At 35.3% G+C, this 27,839-nt stretch overlaps 1 protein-coding gene across 3 annotated transcripts in view; it reads right to left on the bottom strand.

Moving 5' to 3' along the window:
- Window positions 1-594: 594 nt before the first annotated feature.
- Window positions 595-27,839, bottom strand: part of LOC130853265 (protein FRA10AC1) — a 94,346-nt gene continuing 67,101 nt past the window's right edge. For 2 of the 3 annotated variants that reach the window (XM_057734900.1, XM_057734903.1), the window contains exons 9-14: window positions 22,685-22,730; window positions 20,613-20,726; window positions 19,451-19,493; window positions 17,536-17,654; window positions 2,971-3,049; window positions 595-764 (exon numbers count right to left, since the gene is read on the bottom strand). In XM_057734900.1, coding sequence (XP_057590883.1) covers window positions 722-764; window positions 2,971-3,049; window positions 17,536-17,654; window positions 19,451-19,493; window positions 20,613-20,726; window positions 22,685-22,730 — 444 coding nt within the window. In that variant the 3' untranslated portion in view covers window positions 595-721. The remainder of the gene's footprint in view (window positions 765-2,970; window positions 3,050-17,535; window positions 17,655-19,450; window positions 19,494-20,612; window positions 20,727-22,684; window positions 22,731-27,839) is intronic. The other variant, XR_009053708.1, reaches the window with a different exon arrangement.

Here is a 27,839-nt window from a genome sequence, read left to right as displayed (position 1 = left end):
TAAGTATATCAATATCTGTATGTATCTGAGACAAGCTCTATGCACACGGTATTGTTCAGCTAAATTATATTACTGTTGGAGAGTCAAATTTCATGAACAAATCTGCTGTTTCAGACTACTGGGATCTCATTTGGCCCCCTGTGGTATTAATTTACTTTATAATAAATTACCTATACACTAGGGTATCAAATTGATTATAACAAACTCCCTTAAGTGGTAGAGGTGAAATGAAAGCAAGAAAAATGTAAGGAAAAAAAGAAAAGGCAGCTAATGACAAAATGGGTACTCAAAAGAGGGGAGCCAATGTATCACAGGAAAGTAAAAATGCTAGACATACTTAATCTACTTTACAATTTCGTGAGACCTCAATAATACTAAAATTTTAAACTAATTGAGGCAAGGGAAGATAAATGTGAATCAGTGGGAAAAACAAACCTACAAAATGTAGGAGCAATGGATCTCTGTATTAGAGGATAGGTCCATCTTCTAGGAGCTACAGATGGAAAAGAGTTGTAGATAAGCAACTGAAAAGATATGTAAGGAACAGGGGAAGGTGTCTCCAATAAAAGTGAAAAACTTTCAAAGCATCTGACATTCTGAGAGTAGCTCCATTTTTATTTCCAAAGACAAACTACTGAAGTTGCAACTTGTAGACAAAACTTTTGTGAAGAGTTTCAAAGTATACTTTCACATTAAGGAATGTAAGCATCCCTCTTCCATCTCACAGAAACAAATCTTGAAAATATTCATCAAATTCTTCTTCCCTATTTAAAAGAAAAAGTATACATATTGATTAAAATCAACAATTAGAGAAAAAACTTAGGTGACATTATATGAGATTAAGAAAAATAAAATATTTTAATCCAACATATTTGCTGATTCTTTTATATATCAACATATTTCATGATTCAGCTATAATAATTTTTGGCTTCTAAAATAATCATAACTACACCCAGACTAATTAAGTTGACAATGTTGTATATGTTGGCACATCTCTCTAAACGTATTTATTACCTAAAATTTTACTTTGAAGTACTCTGTGAAATGTCATTGCTTCTCTTTACTTTTTTGTTGACTTTATAACTTACTCTGTTCATTCTCGTTTCAAATTATAGCCTGATCAAAAAATGAATGAAAAAAAACTACTTTGAGGAAAAATATGTCTTACTCCTAGGAATAGGGAAAATCTGCTTAAGCTGAAGGTTTTATTACTCTGAGAAGAGTAAAAATGTATTTGTAGCAGTGAAGATTATGTCTAAAACAAAGAACAGAACTCTAAAGGAGATATTAAATTACAATGTGTTAAAATATTATAAAATTTGTGAAGTAGTAAATAAATACTAGGCCAGGAGCCAGAGCAGTACAAGGGAAATAGCACAGGTTTTCACGTCAGGCAATGTTTAAGTCCTAGCTCTGTCAGTTATTAGCTGGGCAAGCGAGTTATTTCACTTCTTTGGGCTCAGTTTCCTTATCTATAAAATGAACATTACATTTCCTCATATTCATAATCTTCCTGTTATGAAGATTAAATGTACGCACAGGTGCTTCTCTCCCTTCTGGGAGCAGAGAATCAAGCTGGATAAATTGTCTACCAGTCTCTTTAGAAAATGTTTGTTTAGATCAGAGATTCACAATGGGACTCCATCATTTGGTTTTAAATAACTGTGAATGCATAAAGCCACCACAACCGTGTTCAGATTTTCAAAAAATTAATTACAGAATCAGATAAAGTTGTTTTAAGAATTACCTACAATTTGGTATTCTCCTTGCTACTGTCCTTTTCCCATGCATGACAGCAAAAAGCAGTAGAATTTTTTAAACTGTAGTAAGAACTTAAATATATGAAATCAGCTGAATCTGTGTGGACTTAGATGTCAAGTTTTTATAAGGTCACAGAGTTTTGGATTATGAAACCCCTCTTAGGCTTTATTCATGTATCTTTACTGCCAAAAAGGTGAGTTGACTCTAAGACCTATTCTGTCATTTTCAGCTCCTCAAGGAGAAGTTATATGGTCAAAAGTTCAGTTGATAGTTTGACCAGGATAGCAATACCTTTTTTATAATCTGATTTATAATGACCACTCATTTGGGAATTCTTTATTTGGCTGAAAAAATTGGTTAAGATCATCGAAAAACAGTAATCTTGTTTAAAACAAACAAACAAACAAACCTCTTTCCAACACACCTGAATTCTATTACACTGAGAATATATTATAAAATTAGCAAGATGTTTTATAATCGGCTTACATTAGTGAATTATGATTGATTCAACAAGTCTCTTATTATGAATCAATATGCCTAGACTAACAAAATGAGACTAAAATTTATTGAGAACTTACTATACTGGTAGTTATTGTACCAGGTGCTTTACAGTCTTTATTAAATCTTCACAATAAACTCTATGTAGTAGGTATTATTTTATCCCCTTTCAACAAATAAAGCTCAAGTGGTGAACATCCCAGTATATGAGAAGAACTGAAAATACTCCAGCCTATATCCAGACAGCTCATTCAACCAATAGCAGAGAACAATGCATGTGTAGAGTTGTCTGTCTTTGGGGGCTAAGGTGGCTGCTGGCAAGAAAACTTTTACACCTCCATATATCTTCAAAGGGCTCTCCTGTATAGGTTTATGATAATCAGAATATCATGGAGAGGCTGCTCTGGAAGCTAGCAAACAGCACCTCTCTGAAAGAATCAAAGCGAAGACTAGGAGGTCATCTGTCAAGGGAGCTGAGGATAGATTTACTCACCAAGAGGGAGCTGGACAAGCTGGCTATTTATGGTCATAAGCAATGGCTGGGAATAAACCCTCATCTTAGCAGGCTAGGTGGTCCTTGGCTTTAAATAGACATTCATGAGGCTAGGTTTTTCATTAACTGTTATCAAAAATGGCTGTGGTCATAGCTTCCTAGACTGATGTAGAAGGTATGCATTATCATTATCTATTAACATTATCATCAGGACTTACTGTGATTTTTCCTCTGTCTCTGGTAATGGGCCCTTCCAAAGTTCGGATGCTGAAGTACTTTCTTCCTCATCAGAGCCTCCTGTTCATTTAAGAGATTTTTTAAGATGTGCACGTTACATTTAAAACATATTTTGAACTACCCACCAACGAAACTAATTTCAGATTTAACTGTGGTTAAGCTTCAACTTTTATGGCTCTCTGAAAATTTAATTCACTTTTCCAGACCAATAAAATTCTTTTGAAAAATAAATAAGCTGAGATATACCAAAGGGCCTCAGAAAATAGACCAAGGATTTAAAGTCTCATGGGAAACTAAGTTATACTGAGTTAAAATAACAATTCCAATATTAACTCTATAATATAAAGGAATTATCTCCTGCAATACAGTTGTCTTTAACTTAGTTTCTTATTTTTATCGATCATACAAAAGACATGCAGGTCAAGATTTTGTGGAGAGTACATTTACATTAGTATCAAGACCTTAAGAACTGAACTAGTATATAGGATGTGCTAGTTAAATTATGAAAAAAATATTTGTCAGGCTTAAAAAAATTAATGCTGATTACATTAATTAGAAGAAGTCCATTTCAATGAAGAAACAGACGTTCTCATACATTGTCAGGAGTAAATACCTTTCCCTCGAGGAAAATCTGACAATATAGATCACTTTAAAATATAGATACCCTTCTGAGACGAAGCGAGAGAGTAGCACAGACATATATATACTACCAACTGTAAAACAGTCAGTGGGAAGTTGTTGTATAACAAAGGGAGTCCAACTCGAGGATGGAAGATGCCTTAGAGGACTGGAGCAGGGAGGGTGGGGGGGACTCGAGGGAGGGTGGGGGGGGGAGTCAAGGGAGGGAGGGAATATGGGGAAATGTGTATAAAAACAGATGATTGAACTTGGTGTACCCCCCCCCAAAAAAATTAATAAATAGATACCCTTTGACAAGCAATGATGCTTAATACAGGAATTTAATTATTTACTTAGAATAAATAAGAACCTCAGATATATATACAAAGATGTTCATTGTATAAAAACAAAAACAAAACAGCTTAAAATCCCCACCAACTAGGGATTAAAAATTGGTTAAATAACTACTATACAGCTGTTAAATAAAAAAAAACCTTAGCACGTATTACCATAGAAAAATGTGTATGCTGTATCAAAATTTTTAAGTTACAGAAAGCATGCATAGTATAATACAATTTGTATTAAAATGTATCTACATATATATAGTATTATTTATGTATGTATGTGTGTATATAAATACATGTATATAAATACATCAAAAATTATCCATACTCTGGCTGTAAACTTTATTTTAATTGACTTTTAGAAAAGACAAATACATCATTTTTCGACAATCTCCTTGCTTTTCAATACACTTTGTCCATCTGTCAGCAAGCTTTCTTATTCCCTCATTAAAAAATGTTTTAGGCTGAGCAAGATAAGGAGTTAAGATCAGGACTACAGGGAGGATGCTTTAACACCTCAAAACGAAGTTTTGGCAGTGTTGACAATGTGGGCAGAAGTGTGCAGACATGCATTGTCATGCAAGATCACAACGCCCTTGGACAGCAGTTCTCTGCATTTAATCTGAAGTTTAGGCTTCAGTTCTTCAGTAAGCATCTGACTGTAACGAACACTGTTGATTGTTGAACTCTTTTCCTGATAATGTTCCAATACTGGCCCTTGAGAATCCCAGAAAACTGTAAGCATCAATTTTCCAGCTGATGGTTGACTTTTGAACGTTTTCTTGGTCGGCGATGGAGGACGTTTCCATTCCATACTCTGCTGCTTACTCTCAGGCTCGTAGTGATGAATCCATGTCTCATCACTAGTAATGATTCTCTTCAAGAAACTTTCGCCTTCCTTAGAGTATCGGTCCAAATTTTGTTTGCAGATATCTGAATGCTTCTGTTTTTGCTCTTCCGTGAGTTGTTTCGGTACCCATCTCGCACAAACTTTTGAAACCTGAGTCTGTCTGTAGATTACTTCGTTTTTAGGTGTTAAAGGATCCTCCCCATAGTCCTGATCTTGCTCCACTGGACTTTCACTTGTTTGGTCCCCTAAAAGCAGCCCTAGGAGGATGAAGATTCACTTCTGATGAAGAAGTGAAGACAGCAGTGCATTCGTGGCTTACAGCTCAGCCTAAAATATTTTTTAATGAGGGAATACAAAAGCTTATTGACAGACGGACAAAGTGTATTGAAAAGCAAGGAGACTATGTCGAAAAATGATGTAATTGTCTTTTTTTTATGAAAAAAGTGATTAAATTTTATTAATTCAAACATGAGACCTATGATACTTTCTGAATAAAACAGCAGCAAAATGTAATAACGGCAGTTAAATGTGAATCATACACACAGAAATACTATTCTGGTTCTTTTGATTAAAATTTTCTCTCAAGATAACTGCTCTCCTAAATTTCCAAAAAATAAGACTAATTTTTCATTAATCATATATAGGAACAGCTATTTCCATTCAATGGAGAAAGCGACCAAATTTCCCCTGCAATATTTCTACCAGGTAATCAGTCCCTCCTAACCTGTCACTCTCCTCCCATGAAAAACCCCGTCCCTTCGTGTCCTGCCTGCTCTGTTAATGTCAGGCGGTAGAGCCTTCTTTCCTGTAACCCACACTGGCCTATCTACGGATGGGCACCTGAATATAATAAACATGGTGAGTCAGGTCATAGTTTTACATTATTCTCTGCCCCTTCCCGATGCTAATTCACACAATATTAAATCTGATCACTCAACAGGGAACTCTACTCAACACTCTGTAATGTCCTGTTACAGGAAAAGAATCTAAAAAAGAGTGGATATATGTATATGTATAACTAACTCACTTTACTGTACACCTGAAAGCAACAACATTGTAAATCAACTCCAATAAAAATTCAAAAAATTTTTTCACAATTCAGCATGGTTTTTCCAGGGAACATGGGTGTGAATGAACCACACCTAATGTAGTCAGTCCCTTCATTCAATTCCTTCCTTCCAGAGACCACCATTAAAGGCCTGTAACGAAGGCAGAAGATCAACAGACTTCAAACTTCAGGTTGAAAGGCATGAGTAGTAATGTAGCCTTTTTAAAACAAAAACGAATAATTAAATATTTATACACTGAAGATAATGGGCTATTTTCTCACATGTCCTTCTTCCTGTCATATACACATCACGTCATAAATTTTGGCATATTGTGACTTTTAATGACTCTGCAGTATGTAATATCTGAGGCTGCCCTCAGATAACTGGAGAAGTTTTTCCTAGTATGAATTTTCTGATGTGTGAACTGTTGTTACAAATGCTTAAAAATTTTTTACAAATTTAAATACTGGGAGAATCCTTAAGAATCCTTACATTAGTAAGGATTCTCCCAATATGAGTTCTTTGGTGAACCCTGAGGACACTGTTTCTTAAAGGTGTTTCCATGTTCAGTATATCTGTATAGTTTCTGTCCTGCATGAATTCTCTCAGGCCAAAGGTATGGATACTTGATGAAAAAATTTAAAACACTCATTACATTTGTAAGGTTACTTTTCAACATCAATTCTCCTTGTTCCAGTTTCGATCTTCAGATACAAGCCTTATCCTACTGCTATTGTGTGCTGTCTCTCAAAGATATTCTGAAGTCTAGTACATTGTGAGGCCTGGGAAAAAACCTCTGCCCATAGAGTTTCATGGTTTCTCTTCAATATGGATTCTGCTGTTGCAGAATACTTGAAATCACAGAAAAGTCTTGCCACACTCATGGTTTTTAAAGCATTGCTCCAGCATGTTCCCCAACTTGGGATCTTTGGCAGAATCCTTGCCACACACATTACATTTGTGTAGTTTCTCTCCAGGATTAATTATTCCTATATCTAGTGACAACTGAGAAATAATTAGACACTTTGCCACAATCACTGCATTTTTAAGTATGAAGTATTTGATGAAATCTGAGTTTAAGGCACAACCTAAAAGCTTTTGCCACATTCAGCATATCTGTAATGTTCAGTCCAGTATGAACTGACATGACTGGCGAGATGTGAGCTACGAGTAACAGTTTTCCACAAACATGGTATTTATGGGGTAATCTCAAGAATTATTTGCTGAATGAATTCCTTATCTAAAGGCCTTGTCACACTAAAGATACTTACCTAACTTGTATCCAGTATGACTTTTCTTATTAAACATAAGGTGTAAACACCTGCTAAAAGCATTGTCACATTTATCACATTTTAAAAGTCTCTCACCAGTGTGGATTTCCTGATGGTTAAGTTCGGCTTGAAAACACAGTGAAGTACTTGCCACACTCATTACATTTGTAAGGCTTCTCTCCAGTATGAATTCTTTTGATGATTTGCAAGAAGTGAATTTTGACTAAAGGCCTTGCCACACGCATTACATTTGTAAGGTTTCTCTCCAGTATGAATTCTGCGATGAATTGCAACTTGTGAATTTTTATTAAACACTTTGCTACATACCTCACATTTATATAATTTTTCCCCTGTGTGGATTATCTGATGTGCAGTAAGATGTGAGCTCCTACGAAAGGTTTTGTCACATACATGACATTTGTAAAGTTTCTCTCTGGTATGAATCCTGTGACCTGTGACAGAAACACTGGCCACACACATCACATTCATATGGTTTCTCTCCTTTATGAATTACCTGATGGTCAGTTACGGATGAACATACACTAAAGGCTTTGCCACACGCATTACATTTGTAAAGTTTCTCTCCAGTGTGAACTTTTCGATGAACCACAAGGTTTGAATTTCGACTAAAGACTTTGCCACATACTTTGCATTTGTACAGTTTCTCTGCTATGTGGATTACTTGATGTCTAGTGAGGTAAGAGCTATGATTAAAGGTTTTGCCACACTCATTACACTTATAAGTTCTCTGTGTGCTTCCTGGTCTTGTGTCTGTACTGATGGATGCATATCATTCCCACAGACAGCAGATATGTTGGTTTCGACACTAGGAGGAATTCTCTGAAGTGGTGAAGATGAGAAACTGTTGGTAAACGTCTCGATTTCATTACATTCATAAATTATTCCTTCAGTTTGAAATACGGGCAGTTTATCCTGAAATCGTAATCCAAGCCTATTTTCAAGAGGCTTATTTCCTGCATCTCTTCTACCATGTTGATCTCTTGTATCAGTGAGATCTCCTTTCAGGGTTACAGGCAACCCTTTGTCATTTCTTTCATCATCTCTCCCCCAACACTCAAAGTCATAGGGCATATTTTCCTGGATTTTCCCAAGGTAAAAATGCTGGAATTCACAGCTTTCATGTATTCCCAATATGACTGTTTGGAATACGTCTCCTGTATCACTGTTCACTTGTGGTTGAAATTTCTTGATCACATGTGTATCAGAGACATCCAGGGAGAGCAGGTTCCTGTAGGTCTCCACCATCACGTCCCTGTACAAGGCCCTCTGAGCAGGGTCCAGGCATTCCCACTCCTCCTGAGAGAATTGTATGGCCACATCCTTGAAGGTTAACCGTGCCTGAGAAAGAGCGATTCCTGATCCCTTTTCTTTCCTCTTCCTCCTCTTCCGGGTTTCTTCCTCAGGCAATATGAGTCTTTAGAGGTCAATCTGTAATGCCAACGTCTGGATTTACTTGGGCGGAGGGCCGGGTGCTCGGATTTAAGGTTCGTAAAATGACTCCCAAGACCCTGAGGGTGGAGTTAGGGGGACTGCACAGCACAGACTTATACTACACACCAGAAACACGTTGCACAGCGCAATCTGCACCTACTTGTCTTTTCTAAAAGTTAATTAAAATAAATTCTACAGCCAGAGTGCAGATAATCATTGACTTACCCTCATAAATATATATATTCATAAAAATAATAAGTTTGTAAGGACCAACCAAACTTAACAGTGGTTATACTTACCTGTGGGCCTGGGGTATTTTTACTCTCTAAGCATTTCCAAATTTTTTTGTATTTTAAACAAAAATCATGTACTACCTTTAAAGATCAGTTAAAAACAATATACTTTTATTTTGAAAATATAACAAAATAGAAATGTTTCAAATGAATCACTCTATATTAGTCAACTAAAAATTATCAAATACTGAAACCTGTATTATGAGACAATAAAATTATATGCCACAAAGTAATTATGTTAGCAAATAATTCCTCTCCAATAATGACCACCAGTCTGGAAAAGAAGTGACACAAGTTTTGGCCTGTCAATACAGAATATCCCTTAGTTAAACACAACACAAAAATAAAACAGCATTGATCTGCCATGGTGGTTCTAGCCTTTTACCTGTTGGACTTTAATCCTTGAATCAATATGTGTGTCTGAACTTTGGTCCTAACCGAATCTATTCTAGCACAAATTCTTAAAAAAAAAAAAAAAGTGGCGAGTTGTACTTCTAAATATCTACACACAAAGATGATAAAATTATAAAATTTTGGGAATAAGATTCCTACTCAGTGACAGCCAGCAATGGAACCGCCAGTGTCCCAAACTGAATACACAAAAAGAAAAAACAAAAGTCTCCTGTTCTTATTTTTATGAAAATTTACTGAGATAAAGAAAGCACACAAAAACTAATTAGGCCTAATAAACTTATCACCATGGTGTTATCCTGTTAATGATGTCAGAGAACAAACCTGCAAGGCCTTTGAAAGTGGGCAGCTAATTTCAAAAGGCCTTAAAACCACCCGTTCTCTCATTCCCTCTCAAGAGTACTTCCTACGTGCCAGCTTTCCTTCACCAGTTTTCAAATATCAGACAATTCAGTTTTACTAAAAAATATAATCAGTTTAGAACAGCATTATAAAATATCTCTCTCTGAAAGAGGACATGCTGAAAAAGTGACCAAATGGAGAATCAAATCTACAAGATTGGATTATATGAACTTCAAGGCCCCTTACAACCCTATGAATCTATAATATCTATGAATCTAAAATAGCTAGTTTCCTGGGGTTGACAGTAACTACAAATAATTTCTTTGATAACTGCTACAACCTGCCAGGGTGTTGCTAGGGAAATAACAATTAGAAGAATGGGCAACACAAAATGATGCTTTCATTTGCATCAGTGTCAAATCTACATAGTAACTATTGGCAAGTGGGAGAACCAGAATTTAAGTCACTGACTGTATTGGAAGGGGAGCTTGGAGGTCCAGCCCTTATCCAATGAATGACCGACTTACTGTAATACCTCCAATAACAAGTGGCTGTCCAGTCTACACCTAAACACCTCACTGCTTCCCGAAGCAGCCCATTCCTTCATTCCTTTCTTCAGATAGTTCTGACAAATTTTTCCTAAGGCAAAAATCCATCCTTAGGCTATTTTTATCCATAGACTCTAGTTCTGCCAACCAGCCACCAAAAATAAGTCTCCTACATAGTAGCAGTCTTGCAAATATCTACAGTTTCCATGTCTACCTCCTTACCCCTTCCCTCTTCACTTCTTCCTAAGCTAAATGTTTACAGTTCCTTCAACCTTTTCCCTATAAGTTCTGACAACACTTGGGTTGTGCTATTCTTGACCTGCTTTAAGCTTTCAACGTTCCCTTCAGAATGTAATGCAAACTGCATATAACTTTCCCTATATGCTTTGAATAAGGAAAGCAGGTCTATTATCTTGGTTTTTCTGGCTATTATATGATGCCTAAATAACTTGGCCTACTGAAGAAGTGGCAAGTCTCTAATTATGAAAACAATGGACAGGTCAGACTTTTAGACTTAACTTTTGATCTGACCAACTGTAGAGAACAAACACAAAATCTAATGTCCAGTATTTTCCTTTTCTCTGATATAACAATAATAGCTACAGGTTATCAAAGACTTCACATCAGATGCATGCTTTACATGCTTATTATTTCACTTGACTCTGATAATAATCCAATGAAGTCAAGTCTCTTTATATCCATTTTACAGACAGCACTGAGAAACAGATCAAATCATTTAATGTGGATTTGTAATAATATATCTGCCAAAACTGGGGTATAAAGAGTGGACTTACATCTAACTCACTGATGAACAGTTACTGATGATACAGGTAAAAGGGCAAAGACTCTGGAGTTACAAACCTGTGTTTAATCATAGCTCTGCCATTAACCAACTATTTGACCTTAGGCAATTTTTGTAAATTCCCTGGGTCTTGGTTCTCTTATCTGCAAAATGGGATATTATATGCCCATTACTAAGATTAAATGAGGTACACAACTAAACCACTTGCCATTATGGCTGACAATCAACAAAAGCAAGTTAAAATTCTTCTTCCCATAGAAACTGGGCTTTTCTTTATGGATTTGGTGTTAATAATCCATATGTTAAATGGGGGTAAAAGGGTAACTGAACATTATCCAAATGGAAATGAAATATGGAAACAGCAAAACTGAGTTGTGAAATTGCTGAGACCACCTAAGACAGGACACTGACCACCTGAGAAGATACGTGGGTCTGGAAAACTATAACAAAGTACATGTCTCCTACTTGAAATGGTTCTGCTTCAAGAACCAAGCTAAGCTAGAGGTTCTTCAGGTTGGCTACAGTATTCTCTCCTCCCTACCACCAGAAGTTTGACCTAGCTGAGGAGGGTGAAGAGACTTAGGCTATTTCTGGGAAACAAGGGAAGATTAAGAGGGTTGGGGGAAGGACAGTGGGAGGTAGAAGGAAGGAAGAGGAAATGAAAGAATGAATATAAACAAGTAAGTCAAGACCTTCCCTCAAAACACTTTAATAATGAAAAATTGGAATTGGAAAAGGGCAATGTTTTTTCTACATTAAATAGGCCTTTACACCTCTCACTGCGATGTATAGTTGGAATAGGCAAAAACTCTAAAATTTCCCATTTTAACTGTATATGCTTTCTAAAAATATATATACTTACTACCCATCCTCAGATAGCTTAAATCTATCATCCCATGCCTGGCTATGTTCTATAAACTGTCAGGAAACTTAACCTAATTTAGAATAAGGAACTACTGATAGATAGAATTCATGTGGCAAGAAAGGAAGTGTTAGTGCTTTAGGACACTGCAAATGTGTATGAGTAAAATAATTTATAAGGAATATGCTGTATTCCTAAACTAGAGGAATACTCCACTGGTATCTCCCTCTTCATTAAATTATTAAATAGTAAATATCTTAAAAATTCTATTTTTCAAAATTTCTGATTACTGAACACTTAGAAATTCTCCTTAAGAATCATATACTAAAATGCTAATAATGTTTAAATTGAATGGTGGGATTTGGAGTAATTACTAAATATTTTCCTGAGTTTGCCACATAAATACATATTACTTTAAAATCAGAAGAAAATTAATTCTTAAGTTTATGAATTTACAAGTTAAGGCTAGAAGTCTCAAATCTCTGAATTTCTATAAAATAAGTCCAGATATTAGAAAATAAATTAGATACATTACTGAACTACACTTTGTTAGACCTTAAGCAGATTTATTGCAAGGTCTTTAAGAAATTCGACTATTACTCAATAGTATTACTACTGAGCGGCAAGGTTACCGTTTGTTATATCACAAATGGATACCCCCTTTCATGAACCCACAGAAGAGTCTGCTCTCAAAACTGCCTGGAAAAAGCTGAACACCTTGTGAGTTCTCTTTAATATTGTATGGGTACAATTAATCATTCTGCTGGTGGTTTCCTTTCTTTGGTTTGGTTGTTAGGAAGAACAGCGACAAATCTGTGATCTACCTTTGCAATTATGCAAGACTTTTTGGTAAATGTTTGTCTGTATTAATTTTACCTCTAGCTTTACTTTCCTATTCTACCTTTTCCATTATTTTGATTTTCACCTTTAAAAAATCTTATTTTATTGTATATATTTTTATAAGTCATTGTGAATATTTTTTGGAATGTTGCAGGGAAAAAAACAATAAAATTTGTAGCAAATACTGAATAAAATCCAATTTGATGAAGACTATAAGACTTATTAAAAAACTGACCAGTAACAACCACTGCTAACATTTTGCTTTCTATGCACAAACCACATATTTAATCTGATGAATCAAAATCACCAAGTGATCACTCAATCTTATGCAATGTAAGCAACATTTCTTAAATTTTAATCCACTTCTCCAATTCTTTTTCTATTCCAAGCTCATCCCTCTGGTTTTCTTCCTTCATACTCTATAATGTGAAGTTAAAACGTGTATCCACTGTATTTACTGAAAAAGAAAAAAATCACGCTCTTCTATACTTGAAATAAGAAACTTTTAAATGTCCTAATTTGGGGAAGAAATACACTTTTGGTCTTTTTTCTATTATTTTTCTAACAGTACAAAAACAAACAAAATCACATCAAAACAAGTCACAGTTTGTTGGAAACCCAAATTGCAAATAACTTGAATCTGTATATTTTTATTAAATAAAAACTTGATACTTACTGTTGATAGAATTTTCTGATTTCACTGAGGGTGAATGTGCTGAAAAAAACCCACCAACAACCAGCCAGCACCGTTTTGTCAAGAATCATCTTACAGTGGTGTAACAGCTGTGGCTGTAACCAGATTCTTTCCAATAGTGTAGTTTACTTCATAGTCTTACAGGAAAGCACTTCACTGTCTGCTAATTTTTCTTGTTCCTTAGACTTATCTCCCTAACTAAAATGTTAGGTTCTTTTAGGGAGGGGTATTTTATGCTCTTGTACAGCCTGGAATACCTAGTACAAAACTTAAAAATAATGAACACCTATTTTAAAAAAATCTCATGTTGCTAGGACAAAAAAAAACCAACCAAACAAACAAAAAACCCCTCATAGATTAGCTGCAACACAACCAATATTTTATCTACAGGTGAGAACTCTCGGTAATTGAAAATCACACCAAAAACACATCATAAAAAAAACATTTTCAGTTCTACAATGGTTACCCAGTGAGGGAAACAGAGGAGTATACTAAAGATCTATTAAAGTAATTTAAAAAAATCATTATTACACAATCTCCTGCAGCAAGACCTCAGGGTATGTTATTGTTTCCTTACTCCTACTTATTTCCTAGTCATCAGAGAACAAATAAAAACAGCTAAACTTCCATCTTTTCTGTCATGTAAGGAACATGACAATGCTTCCAAGTGTCTATAGCTTAAAAAAAGGACACAACTGGAACCAAAGGGATGAAGCTGTAGGTTTGGGCTAAATGTTAAGAGAAACCTGCTAGCAATTACAGCTATCTGAAATGTAAAGGAATATTTTGGATAATGGGTTCCTTTTCCCTGGAGATGCTGAAGCTAAAGCAGAACAAGTGGGAACTTAAAGTGCAACTCCAATTCAGGAGATCTGGAAGGGTCTGAAATTATGCATTTCTAACAAGCTCCCAAGTAATGACAATGCAGAGGACCATATTTTGAAGGGCAAAACCATAGAATATCTTTTTGATCATGATTTCAGGGCTGATCTCTGATGTTCCCTTCAACATTGAGAAACTGGCTGATTTCACTGACTCACTCACCTAACATTTACTGAATGCCTACTATATGGAGCAAGCACTGTGCTTAGGAGTTGGGGATAAACAATTAAACAAGTCACATAGTCCCTTCCTTAACAGAAAATAAATTATTCCAAGAGTGATATGCATTTCCAAGGGAGAGTACACAGTGCTATCAGAATGTGCTAACAGAGACCTAATCTTGCCTGGAGGAGTGGGGTGAAGGGTATCAGAAAAGGCCTACCCAAGGAACTGAGTCTGCAGGCAGGGTAGAGGTGGGAGTGGTAAGATCTTGAACTTCCTGCCAAGACAGTTTACCCAAATATGCTGTTCTGTTCATACCTGCCAAAGCAGACTGACTGGTCCTCAGTCAAGCTATTGATCTTTCTTACATTTTCTCTCTATCCATTCAGCCATTTAGCCATCCAATTCATCCACCTATTTAACATTTTGTATGATGGTAACATGAGGCTACAGGAGTTGATGGGATCACACAGGGAGAAAAGGGAGAATAAAGAGAAGTTCTGTAAGAGCCCTGAGCAATTCCAACACCTAAGGGTAAGACTGAGGAAGAATTATAGTCAAAAGAGACTGAGGAGAGGCCAAAAAGACAGGAAGAAGATCAAGAAAGTAGATTGTCTTGAGGAATGTCAACTGTCCAAATGCAGCTGAGACAGTAAGCATTTATTAATTACTATTGAAGTCTGGGCCAAATTAAGGTGGCCTGGCAAGAAAGTATCATACCAAGATTAACCTGTTCCAGATGATCAATCCCAGATAAGAAGATATTAAAGAGGTCTACATGGTCTTCCTAAAAGTTTGCTAAAATGTTGTCATTTTCTGCTTTATACCAAAGAAGCTGAAAAAAAGAACTCTATCCTGTACTCTACACTATCAATGGTGCTCTGAATAAAGAGTAAATAAGAAACAGATGTCTCAATTCCTTTGCTTTGGTTTTCTGTCTGTGAAGTTGCCCTGAAACAGTCTTCAAAAGTCTTTCATTTTCTTAATTCTTTATTATTTATGCCTTACATGTGCTAATGGGGTGCCAGAGATAAAGCAATGAACACAGCAGATAGAACCCCTGTTCTCCTTGTGCTTTTATGTAATTGTCATATGTGTAATGAAGGAAAAGTTCCAGGGTTGTGACAGCATTATAAATGGGAGTCCTAATTTAGATTCATGGTCAGGAAAGGATCCCTAAGGAAGTGACATTTAAGCTTAGATCTGATGGATGAGTTAGAATGGGACCAGAGGTTTTAGAGAGAGGAGGCAGCATCTATATAGTTCTTAAGTGGAAAGAAGTTTGGCATCTTCTACAAACTGAAAGGCTATGTGGGTGGAGTGTGAACGTAAGGTGGAGAGTAGTGAGAAACAAGCCTCATATAATGGATTATATAGAGTCTCTGGGCTTTGTTCAGACATCAGCTATATCCTAAGAACAACTACTAGATGGAGAATGGATTAAGGAGAAGGAGGTGAGATGACAAGGCAGTGTTACCAATAAGGATAATGTAGTAGTAGCCTAGATGAGAAAACAGGGTAGTTTGCACTAGAGTAGAGAGAACCTGAGAAACATATACCCTGGGGGTAAAACTGATAAGATTTACATAAATAATGAGAAAAAAGAAGGCATCAAGGATAATTTCGATTTCTGATACTAGTTTTTAGGTTGACAGAAGTATCATCTACTGAAATATAGAACACTAAAGGAAAAACATCTATGAGAAGATCACATGCATACATGTTATAATTTGAGGGGTGCAACCCCATCCCTAGTCCCGAATATCCAGCAATCTAATTGTCTGTTTTGGAGGTACTGAATACACTTTTGCAGGGCAGGGATTAGTTCTTCTTTAATTTGGAATATGTAATGATTAACATGATATCATACTATGATATACACACAACATCATATAATAGTGAATGCTATAAAATCCTCAAATATAACACATTAGATATTTTACTTGTGTGTGAGGATAAATAAAAATTTTTGAAAACTCAAATGAGATTCTCATGTTTATTCATTAAAATTTATTTTGAAGTTTGGAACATGATTTAGACAAAAAAGGCATTCTGTTTCAAATACCATTTCTCATTAAACAATAGAATATCAGTATTTTTCCTCTCACCATCTGTCAATCTTACCAAGTCTAAAACTTGGCAATACTATATGCTTGAACATATCCTGACACATTAGAAGAAAAAAATGTACGTAAGAAGAGAACATATCTAATGATCTTCATAGCTGGAGCAAGGGAGCCCTCTCCTGTTCAAGTATTATGTTAACACTGGCTGGAATCTAATTCAATCTACTATTACCTACCTAATTTAAGTCCAATTCGTTCTAAGTTATAGTCAGTTTGACTCTATTATGGACTGAAAAAGCAACTAGCAGTAATCTTCATAAAAGCTAACTATGTACCAAGTACTACGCAAACGGCTTACACACATTATCTCATCTCAACTTCTGAAAAATCCTAGGTACGATTATCATGAACATTCTACAGGTGAAAAAAACTGAGGCTTAGACAGCTTAAGGACTGCTGAGGAAGAAGTAAGCAGTTGACTTGAATTTGAATTTAACAATTATTTACTAATTATACATGCACAGCACCATGTTAGGTTCTGAGGATACATACATATCAATCTCTATCATTTCAAGAAGCTCATAAACTAGAGAGAAAAATCACACAGACCATGATAATTGAAATCAGTGTTTTAACTTTAAACTGACTCATAGATTATGTACTGATTTACAGTGTTCAAAGTGCCTTTCTGATTCTCCACAATAAGCACCAGCAGTATAGAGAGCAGGTATTCACATCACCACTACATACGTGAGGAAAGTGAAACAAGAAATTCAGTGACTTGCTCAAGGTAACAAGTCTATAAGTAACAAACCCAGAAATTAGAAAGCTGCTGTAATATTATACCATCTGCCAAAAATGAATCAAAACCAATCTGGTTCTCGAAACTCCTTTAAGTTACTGTAAATTCATATCTAAATTCTCCCACCAGTTTCCTTTCAACTACTATAAAGCAGAATTCTAAATGCATTTACTAATTAATTCAACACTTGAGACATATCACAGATTACACTTCATGTTCAGAAATATGAGTAAATATTATATTTTAATTCCCTTTTACCTTTGTCCTTTTTCTTAGAGGTCTCTTCTACAGAAGATAATCCAGATCTTTCATGCGATGATTCTTGAGAATCTCTTTTGGCTTTATCCTTTCTTTTTTTTGATTTGACTTCTTTCCTCCTTTATGTTGAAGAATATAAAATTAAAGTTAACTTTTTCAACTGACTTTTACAAAAAATAAAAATCAATGGGCAAAAAAGTCAAATCAGTTAAAGTACTCATTTTTAAAGTGTAATATACATAATAAGGAACCCTTAAATGAGTCTGTAAATATTTTAGGTTAGTATACTAATTAAGATAATTCTATAAGATTATGAAGTCTAAACACTCTGAGACAAAGAATTATTTTTTATAAGTTCTGTATACAAACCTTAGTAAATGTAAATCATAGTTTTACTCATTTCTTCTTTATATTCTATCATTTAGCCATTCTAGAAAATTACGAAAACAAATCTCACCTCCCTCGACATAATTCAAATCTACCTACACTCTGAAAAAACACATACAAGAAGAAACCACTGTAACAGTTCTAAACCACCAGTAAATAGAAAATCCTTCTCTTAAGTAAAAGTATAATGGAATGAGCATGGAAGGGCTTATTGTTAACTCATATGTCTACTTTAGGCCACTTATCCTTTAACTGCTGTAGCTTTATCTCTTCTAGGCTAGGTTTATAAGGTTGTCAGTATCATAGCTGGCAAACAATTGATTTTAATTGGTTAAGAATAGAAACACTAAATAGAAAAAGGTGATAATGCTGAAACTGGGACTGGGAAAGAGGATGAAGAAATAACAGACTGGATTACTTTCAAGAAACCTGCTTATCAGACCTTTCAAATTAAGATACTTATACCAAATATTACATTACTATTTAAGACAGTAGTAACTTTTTGCCTCTTTTAAGAATAATTTCAATTTTGAAATGAAGCTCAAAATTCAAGGTCAAAAAAACATTTTGTTTTCTTTCAGTATCATTAATGGAGAGAGAAAATCAAGTAATCTAAAAAACTTTGCTAATTTTAAGAATTTAAAATACTAGATAAGGTTCATTTAGAACACCACTGACTTTAAATTAATATACTAATATATATAATATATACATTTTATAAAGTTGTAGAATCTTACTGTTAGACTTTCAAGTGTTACTCAGGACATGAAACTTGACCACCACAATCATGTGAGGTTACACAGATTCTGTCTGAACGTCTTCAATGCCGGGAACTTCATTATGTTAGACTTACCATATGCCAGACACTGTGTCAAGCATTTTATATGCATTTTCATTTAATCCCCACAATAATCTCAGTATCATTTTTAGAGATAATAAAATTGAGTCTCACAGAGGTTAAAGTAGCTTGCCCAAGAAGAAGACTAGTAAATGGAGAAGCTGAGAGGAATACACAGGGGACTGATTTCAAAGCCTATGATCTATACATATTGCACACTGCAGAACACTGATATTCCTCCCCGACTCAACAGGGCAGACGCAGTCTAGCTCATTCAATAGGAGCCTGATTTTAACATCTGAAATGAGCTTAGAGGTATAATCTTTTGTAATAATGACAAATTCTTAATTAAAACACTTAAATGAGACATAGGAGTCACTTTATGAAACCTGCTTTACAATATAGTTTCTAAGAATATTACACTATCTGAACACTGATTCCAAACCAAAAATTCTAGCATCCATCTGCCACCCTGCCCAGGCCTTCGCATTTAAAACTGCTTGGTTAGAGTTAGGCATGACAAACTTCCAGTTCCCTGGTTTATGTGGTCATATGGTAATGCTGGATTTTATATACAATCAACTAACTAGATCATCAACCACTCAAGTCTACTTTAGACATCCAATGCAGGTAAGTGACTACATCCAAGACTACTAAAATTAACAACCCCATTTTAAAAGATCACATTACCTGTGATGAAAATTTAATTTAAAGGAACATTCTTGGCATAATCCTAAAAAAAAAAAAAGTAACACCACTGAATTGCTAAATTTTAATAACTGCACTGCTACTTTAATATCATACATTCCTTTACTGTAAGAGAATAAACAATCTGAAGAAAACAATCTGATTCTCTCCTACCTCAAAAATGTATATAATAAAAACTATTAGAATGCTTGAGAAATTGAAAATATTCTGCCATTGCTTTAGAAAATGGTGCTGTCAAATTATTCTAAAAGCACACTGTTTCACAGGCAGCATTAATGTGTATCTCACATGGAAGACATCTAATAACAATAATGCGGGTATAGTCATTCCTCTGAAGTACTCTAAGAGTTTTCAAATGGAAAAGCACTTTCAAAAAAGTTCTACAATTGTGGTCTCCTTTTTGCTTTAATCTCAGTTCACACTAGTTGACTCTTATAAGCACTTTCAGGAGGAACTCAGAAACCAGTTTTCACTGGTGTGCACCAAGTAGCATGTGAGGAAATCCTTGACTTCTGGATTGGGCAGGACACTCTAAAGGCACATTTGTTTAGGAATCAGAGAAGGCTGTTAACATGATGCAGAGAGGAAGCTGACACATAAGGACTAGCTTAGGAAAAAAAAAAGAATGAGCAACAGATTCTAAAACATGCATATCAGGAGAAACTGCTACATTCTGGGTTATAATCCTAAACTTTTAAGACTGATATCAAGAATAATCTGCCCTCCTAAAAGTTTTTCTTTATTGACATAGTCAAAGAGAGCGTATTTATTTATTATCCACACTATAACAAATTGGCTATTCGCTAATGTGAGATTTTACATCTCCTTCTCTGATACTTTGCATTTCACTCTGCTTTGGTGACATTCTCAAATTAACGGAAAGAGGACTTCACAAATTACTGGTTTACATTTGGCATTAGAACTATTTCAGTTAAATGTCACTGACATGCTGAGAATATAAAAGTTTTAGGCTCAAAAGTTCTTTAGGCTCAAAAGAACTTTCAGAAGCTCTGAGAAAAAAAGTTTCCAAGAAGATACATTAAAAATTTTACATTGACTCTTAAATTAGCCTACATATTTAAGAATCTAAATTACTAGATAAACATTGAAGAAATCAATCTTATCCCACCTAAAGTCAACTTACTTAATTTAACAAGCGCATTTCTCTTTTCACCATGCTCAATATAACCAAAATTAACCTCCCAACTCTTTAAGCCTTCTTTTTTATCACAGCATTTATTTCCACAGCAAAACTGGCCTGCAAATAAAGGAAGGAATATCAGCTATAATGGCTGATGACAATATTTACAATCTAGTATTACCTCTGAAATTTACTCCACGTGCATACATAAATTACATGACATACACACATAAATTCTTAGTTCTATAAAGTCATCATTAAAAACATTAATTTTGGTACGTTCAACAAGCAAATCAAACTGCTGAATGAACTATTTAAAAAAAAAATCAGTTCCAGGATTCTTACTTGATAGATAGTTGACTATCTATCGAGTTGACTTTATATTTAGATACAGAGTTTTAGCAACTCTGTGTGAAGGAATCTTACACTTTGGAAAATGGAAGTACTAAAAAAAGTGTACTCACTAATACCCTAGAAGAATATTTTCCAAAGTACATGCACTTATGCCTGGGTCAATCTTTTTCAACATTTAATAATATTAAAATTGATAAAAATTGATATTTTAAAGTATTAACATATGGCATTTATTTAAAGTACCAGCATAAAATGCTAGCATTTTGAGATTAAGTTGAATAAGTAATCAAACCTGATGCTCTAAATTTTAGAATCACAACACTAAAATCAATGCCACATTATATCCATTGTATATTAAAACCTTCTGCAAAAAAGGACTAATATTGATGATGCAAGAGAAAAAAAAAACTACTCAACGATTATTAGCTCTAACAGAAAAAGACAAAATCAAACTTATTTGTACAAACTAAAAAAAAGCACTTAGAGCTCAATAATTTGCACTAACAGGAACAAACCTGAACTTTTCATAAAAAAGAAACTGTCAAAATGAATTTTGAAAATTATCAGTCCAAAGGCTAATAACTTTTCTAAATTGGCATTGTTTTACTCATTCCAAATGAATACTTCATTAAATTTGTGTTTAGCAATGGCTCTACTGTTAGAACAGAACAAGATTATAACTTCATAAATCACAGCAAATAGCTTTCTTTCCCCTTCTCCACTAAAACTTTTTTCAATTATATGAATTTAGAGAATGTCCATCAATTTTTTTAAAGGCAGCAGTACTTACCGTCACTTGAAAAATTCCATTCAATAAAAGTACAAAATTTTTAAATCGTGATAGACATTTCAACATTTCTCATTGTTTCAGGTAAAAGCACAAACTAAAATACCATGCTAAGAAAGTTTAAAAAATAGCTTTAAAATTATTCTTTTTCCTTCTCCTCTACAGTACCTTTAGGGCTGTTCCTAATTTATGGAAGTTGTACACGAGCCACATTGATGGCATAAATGTTTAATCATTTAAAAATGAAACCTTTATTTTCAGTTTAAAAGATTTTTTAAAGCTATTAGTTTAAAATTATTTCCTTAATGCTCCTATGTAGTCTTCAGAAGCATTAACACTTAAAATGCAATTACCAATAAAGAGCTAATTTTATAGCATGAGAGAGTACAGAGGAATTAAATTTTCAGAAAAATGTTATGAATAGATTACAATGCATAGAAAAAGCATTCACTGATTGTCTACCAAATGCTTGTTCTTTTGCTGTTAGGCTAAATATTTGGGCTCAAACTCAGTGACTCCCTAAGAACTAGCCTGTCTAAAAATTGTATTAGGTTCAAAGTAATATTTAATTTCTACTTGAAAAATGTGGATTTGACTGGAATACAGTAATACCAACACATATTATTATTAATAAAGAAAAAAATTCCAGTATTCATCTGTCGATATTTTCCTTCCTAGGAAACTTTAAACATTTTCTACTTATATGCAACTGAATATCCTAAAAGCAAAAATTCTAAAGGTAAAAACCATTAAAACATTATATTTTGATCTTTGTTAGCAATATATCATTAACACACCTTCTCTAATTTCACTTTGTATTTTGTAGATAATTACTTATTGTATACCTTAGGAATAATCTTACCCAATGACTTCAATTCAATATTATAACAAGATAACCTTATCCTATTAAGAATTAAAATAAAAAAAGAATTACCTTTTCCTGAAATTACTTCTTTTTCTACGCGCCACCTAAATCCAAACTGACAAGAAAAAAAAGCACATTTATGCCAGAGTAAATTTTAACATTATTTAAATTGTATATAAATCTTAACATGCAGCCAACAATTGACATAATGACAGTTACTAATCTAAAATGTAAACCTAAATCCCATCGTGATAGTTTTTTCTCTCCTTATAGGATTTCAGGTACTTAAAAATACATCTGAACAATTACCAACTTCTCTGTTAAGGTCTTCTTTAAATTTCCTATTAAAAGTTATAAATAAACTTCCTATTAAAAGTTAAAAAGTATGTAAATTAATAAAAAAATACATACTGTTCTATGACAGTGACAAAAAAAGAAGTTATAGTACAACAGCAGTATACTATAATATGAGAGTACAGTCTTTGGAGTCAGATTGGGTTTATGTCTTAGCTCTACCACTTGACAGCTGTATATACTGGACAAGCTGTTTAATCTATTTGTGGCTCAGTTGCCTCATATGTAAAGCAGAGATAATATGAGTACTACTTCTTCAGATTAAGAGGTTTAAATGGGATAATACATACGAAGTACTTAAAACAGTATCTGGTACATAGTACACCAGGGGTTAGCAAATAATGGTCCACTGGTCTGCTGCCTATTTTTATAAATAAAGTTTTACTGGAACACAACCACACCCATTCACTTGTATATGGCCCTTTTTCCATTACAACAGCATAGTAATAAACAGGAAAGAGCAATGGTATCAGTCTGGAGCCCTAAAATGGAAAGTTGTTAAATTTCCCTCCAGATTCCTAAACATAACTTTATAGTTGACCCTTGAACAACATGGGGTTTAGAGGAACTAACACAGTTGAAAATTTGAGTATAACTTTACACTCAGCTTTCCATATCCAGGATTCCACATCCGCAAACTCCACCAACCACAGATTAGGTAGTACTCTAGAATGTATTTAGTGAAAGAAATCCACGCAGTTCAAACCCAAGTTGTTCAAGAGTCAACTGTACTTGCTTTTAGTCTAAAAATGATACAATGACAAAATGTCTTCCTCCACTGTCTTATAAGATTCATATGCTAAATTACTATAATTTTAATAAATGGTTTAGTTTTCTATTCAATTTACCATAACAGTTAAAAGCTCAGCTCTAGGATCATGCTGATTCAATGCAAGCTCTATCATTAACTAGCTCGATGAGGCTGGGAAAGTTAGTTTCTCAGTCATTTCCTTTTTATGAGTAAAATCCTAACCTAACAGGTTGTTGTAATTAAGAAAGATAATTCAGATGAAGTGTTCAATGCCTGTTAACTTTGCTTATTTTTATTTTATTTTTTAATCACCTCTTATTTGAATTAGGCACTTTTGTATTTTAAACGCAAACGAGGGCAAAACATTTCAAAATATTCTGATTGAAATCCAATGAAAATAAAATCCCCCAGTCTAGGAAAAAAAGAAATAAAAAATTCAAAATAACTCTGTATTTAATTCTATTTTTAAGCCTATATATCTATGTGAGAATTCTTTGTCATCCAACATATGTTGGAATGTCTACTGGAGCACAGTCAAATGTGTACAGCAACAGTTTCCAAAGTTTTTCTTTCATTCATTAATCTATTCAACAAATAATTATTAAGCAACTACTTACTGGGCTTGGAACTCTGCTGATAGTATAAAGTGATTATTAAGTGTCTGTCACCAAGGTTATAATTTTATGGGGGATAAGAAATGTAACAAACAACTACCATTTGTCCTACTAGTTGAAGATTGCATAGAGGTTTTGCCTCAATATGTTTTTCTATTCTTTCCTGACAAATATTCCTGTTGATATGTTGGATTAAACACTTGAATTACTCAGGGTTTGGTGCTTTAGCCTCCTTTTCTTCTCCCCTCTATCCTCTAGAACAAGGAGGTCACACATGCAAGCAATAAGAGAGAAGTATACAGACTTCCTGAAAACATAAAGTTCCATGACCATCCACTTGTACTTTTATGTGAAAGGAAAACGAGCTTGTAGCTCATTTAAGCCATTGTTATTTGGGAGTGCTTGCCAGTCCCTGTAGCTGAATCTTATCCCAACTGATACAATGATCCAACCAAATTCTCAATGATGAAAGGGAAAAAGCAACAAAGAAGGAAATGGGGGTGTGCAACAAGCTGGAATTTACTAAAAATGCCCTAAGTATCTACTGCATACATTAGGCACTTAGCTAACAGCTTGTTAATTAAAAAAAGAATAAAACACTGTCTTTCTGTAAGTAAAACTATGAGAAAATGCATCCTAGCAAAAAAAGTCAACAGCACTACCCTTTCCCCAAAATAGTATGTATAAGGGACTTCCTAGGTGATGTAGTGGCTAAGAGTCCGCCTGCCAATTCAGGGGACATGGGTTTGATCCCTGCCCCAGGAAGATACCACATGCCACAGAGCAACTAAGCCCATGCACCACAACTACTGAGTCCATGTGCCGCAACTACTGAAGCCCACACACCTAGAGCCTGTGCTCTGCAACAAGAGAGGCCACCACAATGAGAAGCCTGCACACCACAACGAAGAGTAGCCCCCGCTCACCGCAACTAGAGAAAGCCCGTGTGCAGCAATGAAGACCCAACACAGCCAATTAAAAAAAAAAATAGTATGTATAAAACCAGTCATCATCTTTGCCAAAAAGACCCCCCTGATATGTATGGAGCAGAACATGGGAAATCTCTGTACCTTTCCCTCAATTTTGCTGTGAACTTAGCTCTAAAAAACAGCCTTAAGGAAAAAGATCCCCCTCTCTCCATATTTCCTATTTCTCTAGTATGTATACTCAAAACCTGCAAGTCATATCTGATTTCTTACCTGCACTTACCCTGCTATCTAACTAACTCATCATGTTCTAATAGGAAAACATAATTTGCTTCAAGATTATGCACTTTAAAGTATGACTTCTAGTAATATACTGTGTTTTTATAAATGGGGAATACAAATATTTATTTATGTCCACTTTCTTCCCTCAACTACAGTCTTTTTTGAAGGGCAGACACCATGTTTAAACCCACAGCACCACCCACTCCACTGTAAATACTCAAAAACAATCAACAAATGAACCAGGGTTGAAAAAGTTGCTTTGCTATGTGTGCCTTGAAAGACTTATACTTCACCCTCAACTTGCAGTATAATACCTTCAAGTAACTTCAACTGCTGTGGTGCTTTTTGGGTTTGATATGGTCAATAACTATCACAGAGAGGACAGCTAGTTTACAAGAAATTGAGTAAGTTTTGGGGATACACCATGTGTTGGAGCTTGTAAACAGGGCTATAAAAATGCATATTACTACTATCTATAAGAATATTGTGAAGCAACCCACATATTAAATGCACTAGTGAAAAAACTATTAAACCAATTATGGTTCTGTGATTTAAATATTTAAATAAGAAGAAATCCTTAGGATAAACCAATGTAAGACAGCTTTTTAAATAGGTTGTCTTTCTTAATACAATTCAAATGTACAGTATTCAAAATATACAAATTTATGCAACATTCCTTCCCCTCCCATTTCAAACTAAGTTTCTGGGTCAATTTATATATAAATAGCTAAAAATGTGAAAAGTGAGATAGGAATAAAAATCATTTTAGAGAAGGCGATAAGATGGCGGAGTAGAGACATGGAGCTCACCTCCTTCCACAAATACATCAAAAACGCATCTACACGTGGAACAATTCTCAAAGAATACCTACAGAAAGCTTGAAGATCTCATACAACCAGAGCTGCAAGAAAGAGCCCCACATAACTGCGTAAGACAAAGGGAATATGGAGAAGAAGAGTTGGGACGACATCTACACCCAAGAGGGATCTGTGAAAAAGGAAAGGTCCCCTCATGCTGGGAACCTCCTTCACCAGCTGGGAGGTCTGCTGGGACAGGTAGGGAGCTTCAGACCCTCAAGAGGACAGTGTGGGAGCTGGCCTGCAGCCCTGCAGGGTAGAGAAAGACCAGTAAAGATGGTCCCTGCCATGTTGCTGCACTTCCTAGCTGTGCAGCGACTGGGTGCTGAAACTCGGGCTTCAGGGGACAGACTTGGTGAGAGGGCTTGTTTTGGCTGTGTGGAGACAGTCTAAAGGGCCTTGAGTGTGGCCTGGGCCGAAACTTGGGATGTGCACAAGACTGAGAGCAGTTCTACCATAGCAGCCTCATTATCAGCATGCCTACAGTGGGGCACAGCTCAGGCCACTGCAGGTTTTGCATACTTTGTGCGTGCGCACATGTGGAAGTGGGGCTGAAATTTGAGCGAATTACTGGAGCTCCCACAGTGGGCATGGGGGCATGCCTTCAGTGGATTTTCACATCAGTGGCTTTGTGAGTGTGCATACACACTTAAAGGACCTCCATGCTGATTACCGGTACTCCCGCAGAGGAGCCAGCCCCTGAGGGCAGTGCTAACAACAGTGATCTTTGTAGGCACACACACCAGGTGGCAGGCACATCACAGAATTGCATGTCCCAGTGGACAGCTCCTGGGGAATAATAAACAGCAGCTCCTTTCCCAGAGAGATTGCTTCAGTCCCACCTACCTCACTCCACAGCTTAGAACGTGACCTGGGGGCTTCTACTCCAACAACTGGGGAGCAGACCCTGTCCCTGACAGGGTTGTGACAACCACAAAGGAAAGAGGAGGCCCTGCCCAACATTCAGTGCAGACTCTGATCACAACAACACCAAACACACCCCCATCAAGAGGACAAGGGCCAACATACCCTGAGGAAAGATGTGGCAAGAATCCTACCAAAACGACGCTTGCACCAAGAATACTGGACTCACACAGTCTACACAGGATCGCTCCAACATAAAAACAGCTCTTCAAGACCACAGTAGATAACTGTTTCTCCTAAATTCATAGAATCAAAGAAATATAAGTAAAATGAAAAACCAGAGGAACTATTTCCAATTAAAAGAATAAGAGAAATCCCCTGAATGAACAATGAAACAGACTTCTCAAGTCTACCAGACCCCGAGTTCAAAAAGGAGGTAATAAAAATGCTAAAGGAATTAAGAAAGACTATTGATAAAAATGTAGATCACTGTAACAAGGAACTAGAAACTATAACAAGGAGCCAAAGTTAGACAACTCAGTTGCCAAGATGAAAACTGAGCTAAAGGCAATAAAT

Source organism: Hippopotamus amphibius, chromosome 5 (assembly GCF_030028045.1).
Source record: "Hippopotamus amphibius kiboko isolate mHipAmp2 chromosome 5, mHipAmp2.hap2, whole genome shotgun sequence".
NCBI lineage: Eukaryota > Metazoa > Chordata > Mammalia > Artiodactyla > Hippopotamidae > Hippopotamus > Hippopotamus amphibius.
This window is presented reverse-complemented; position numbering and strand designations above follow the sequence as displayed.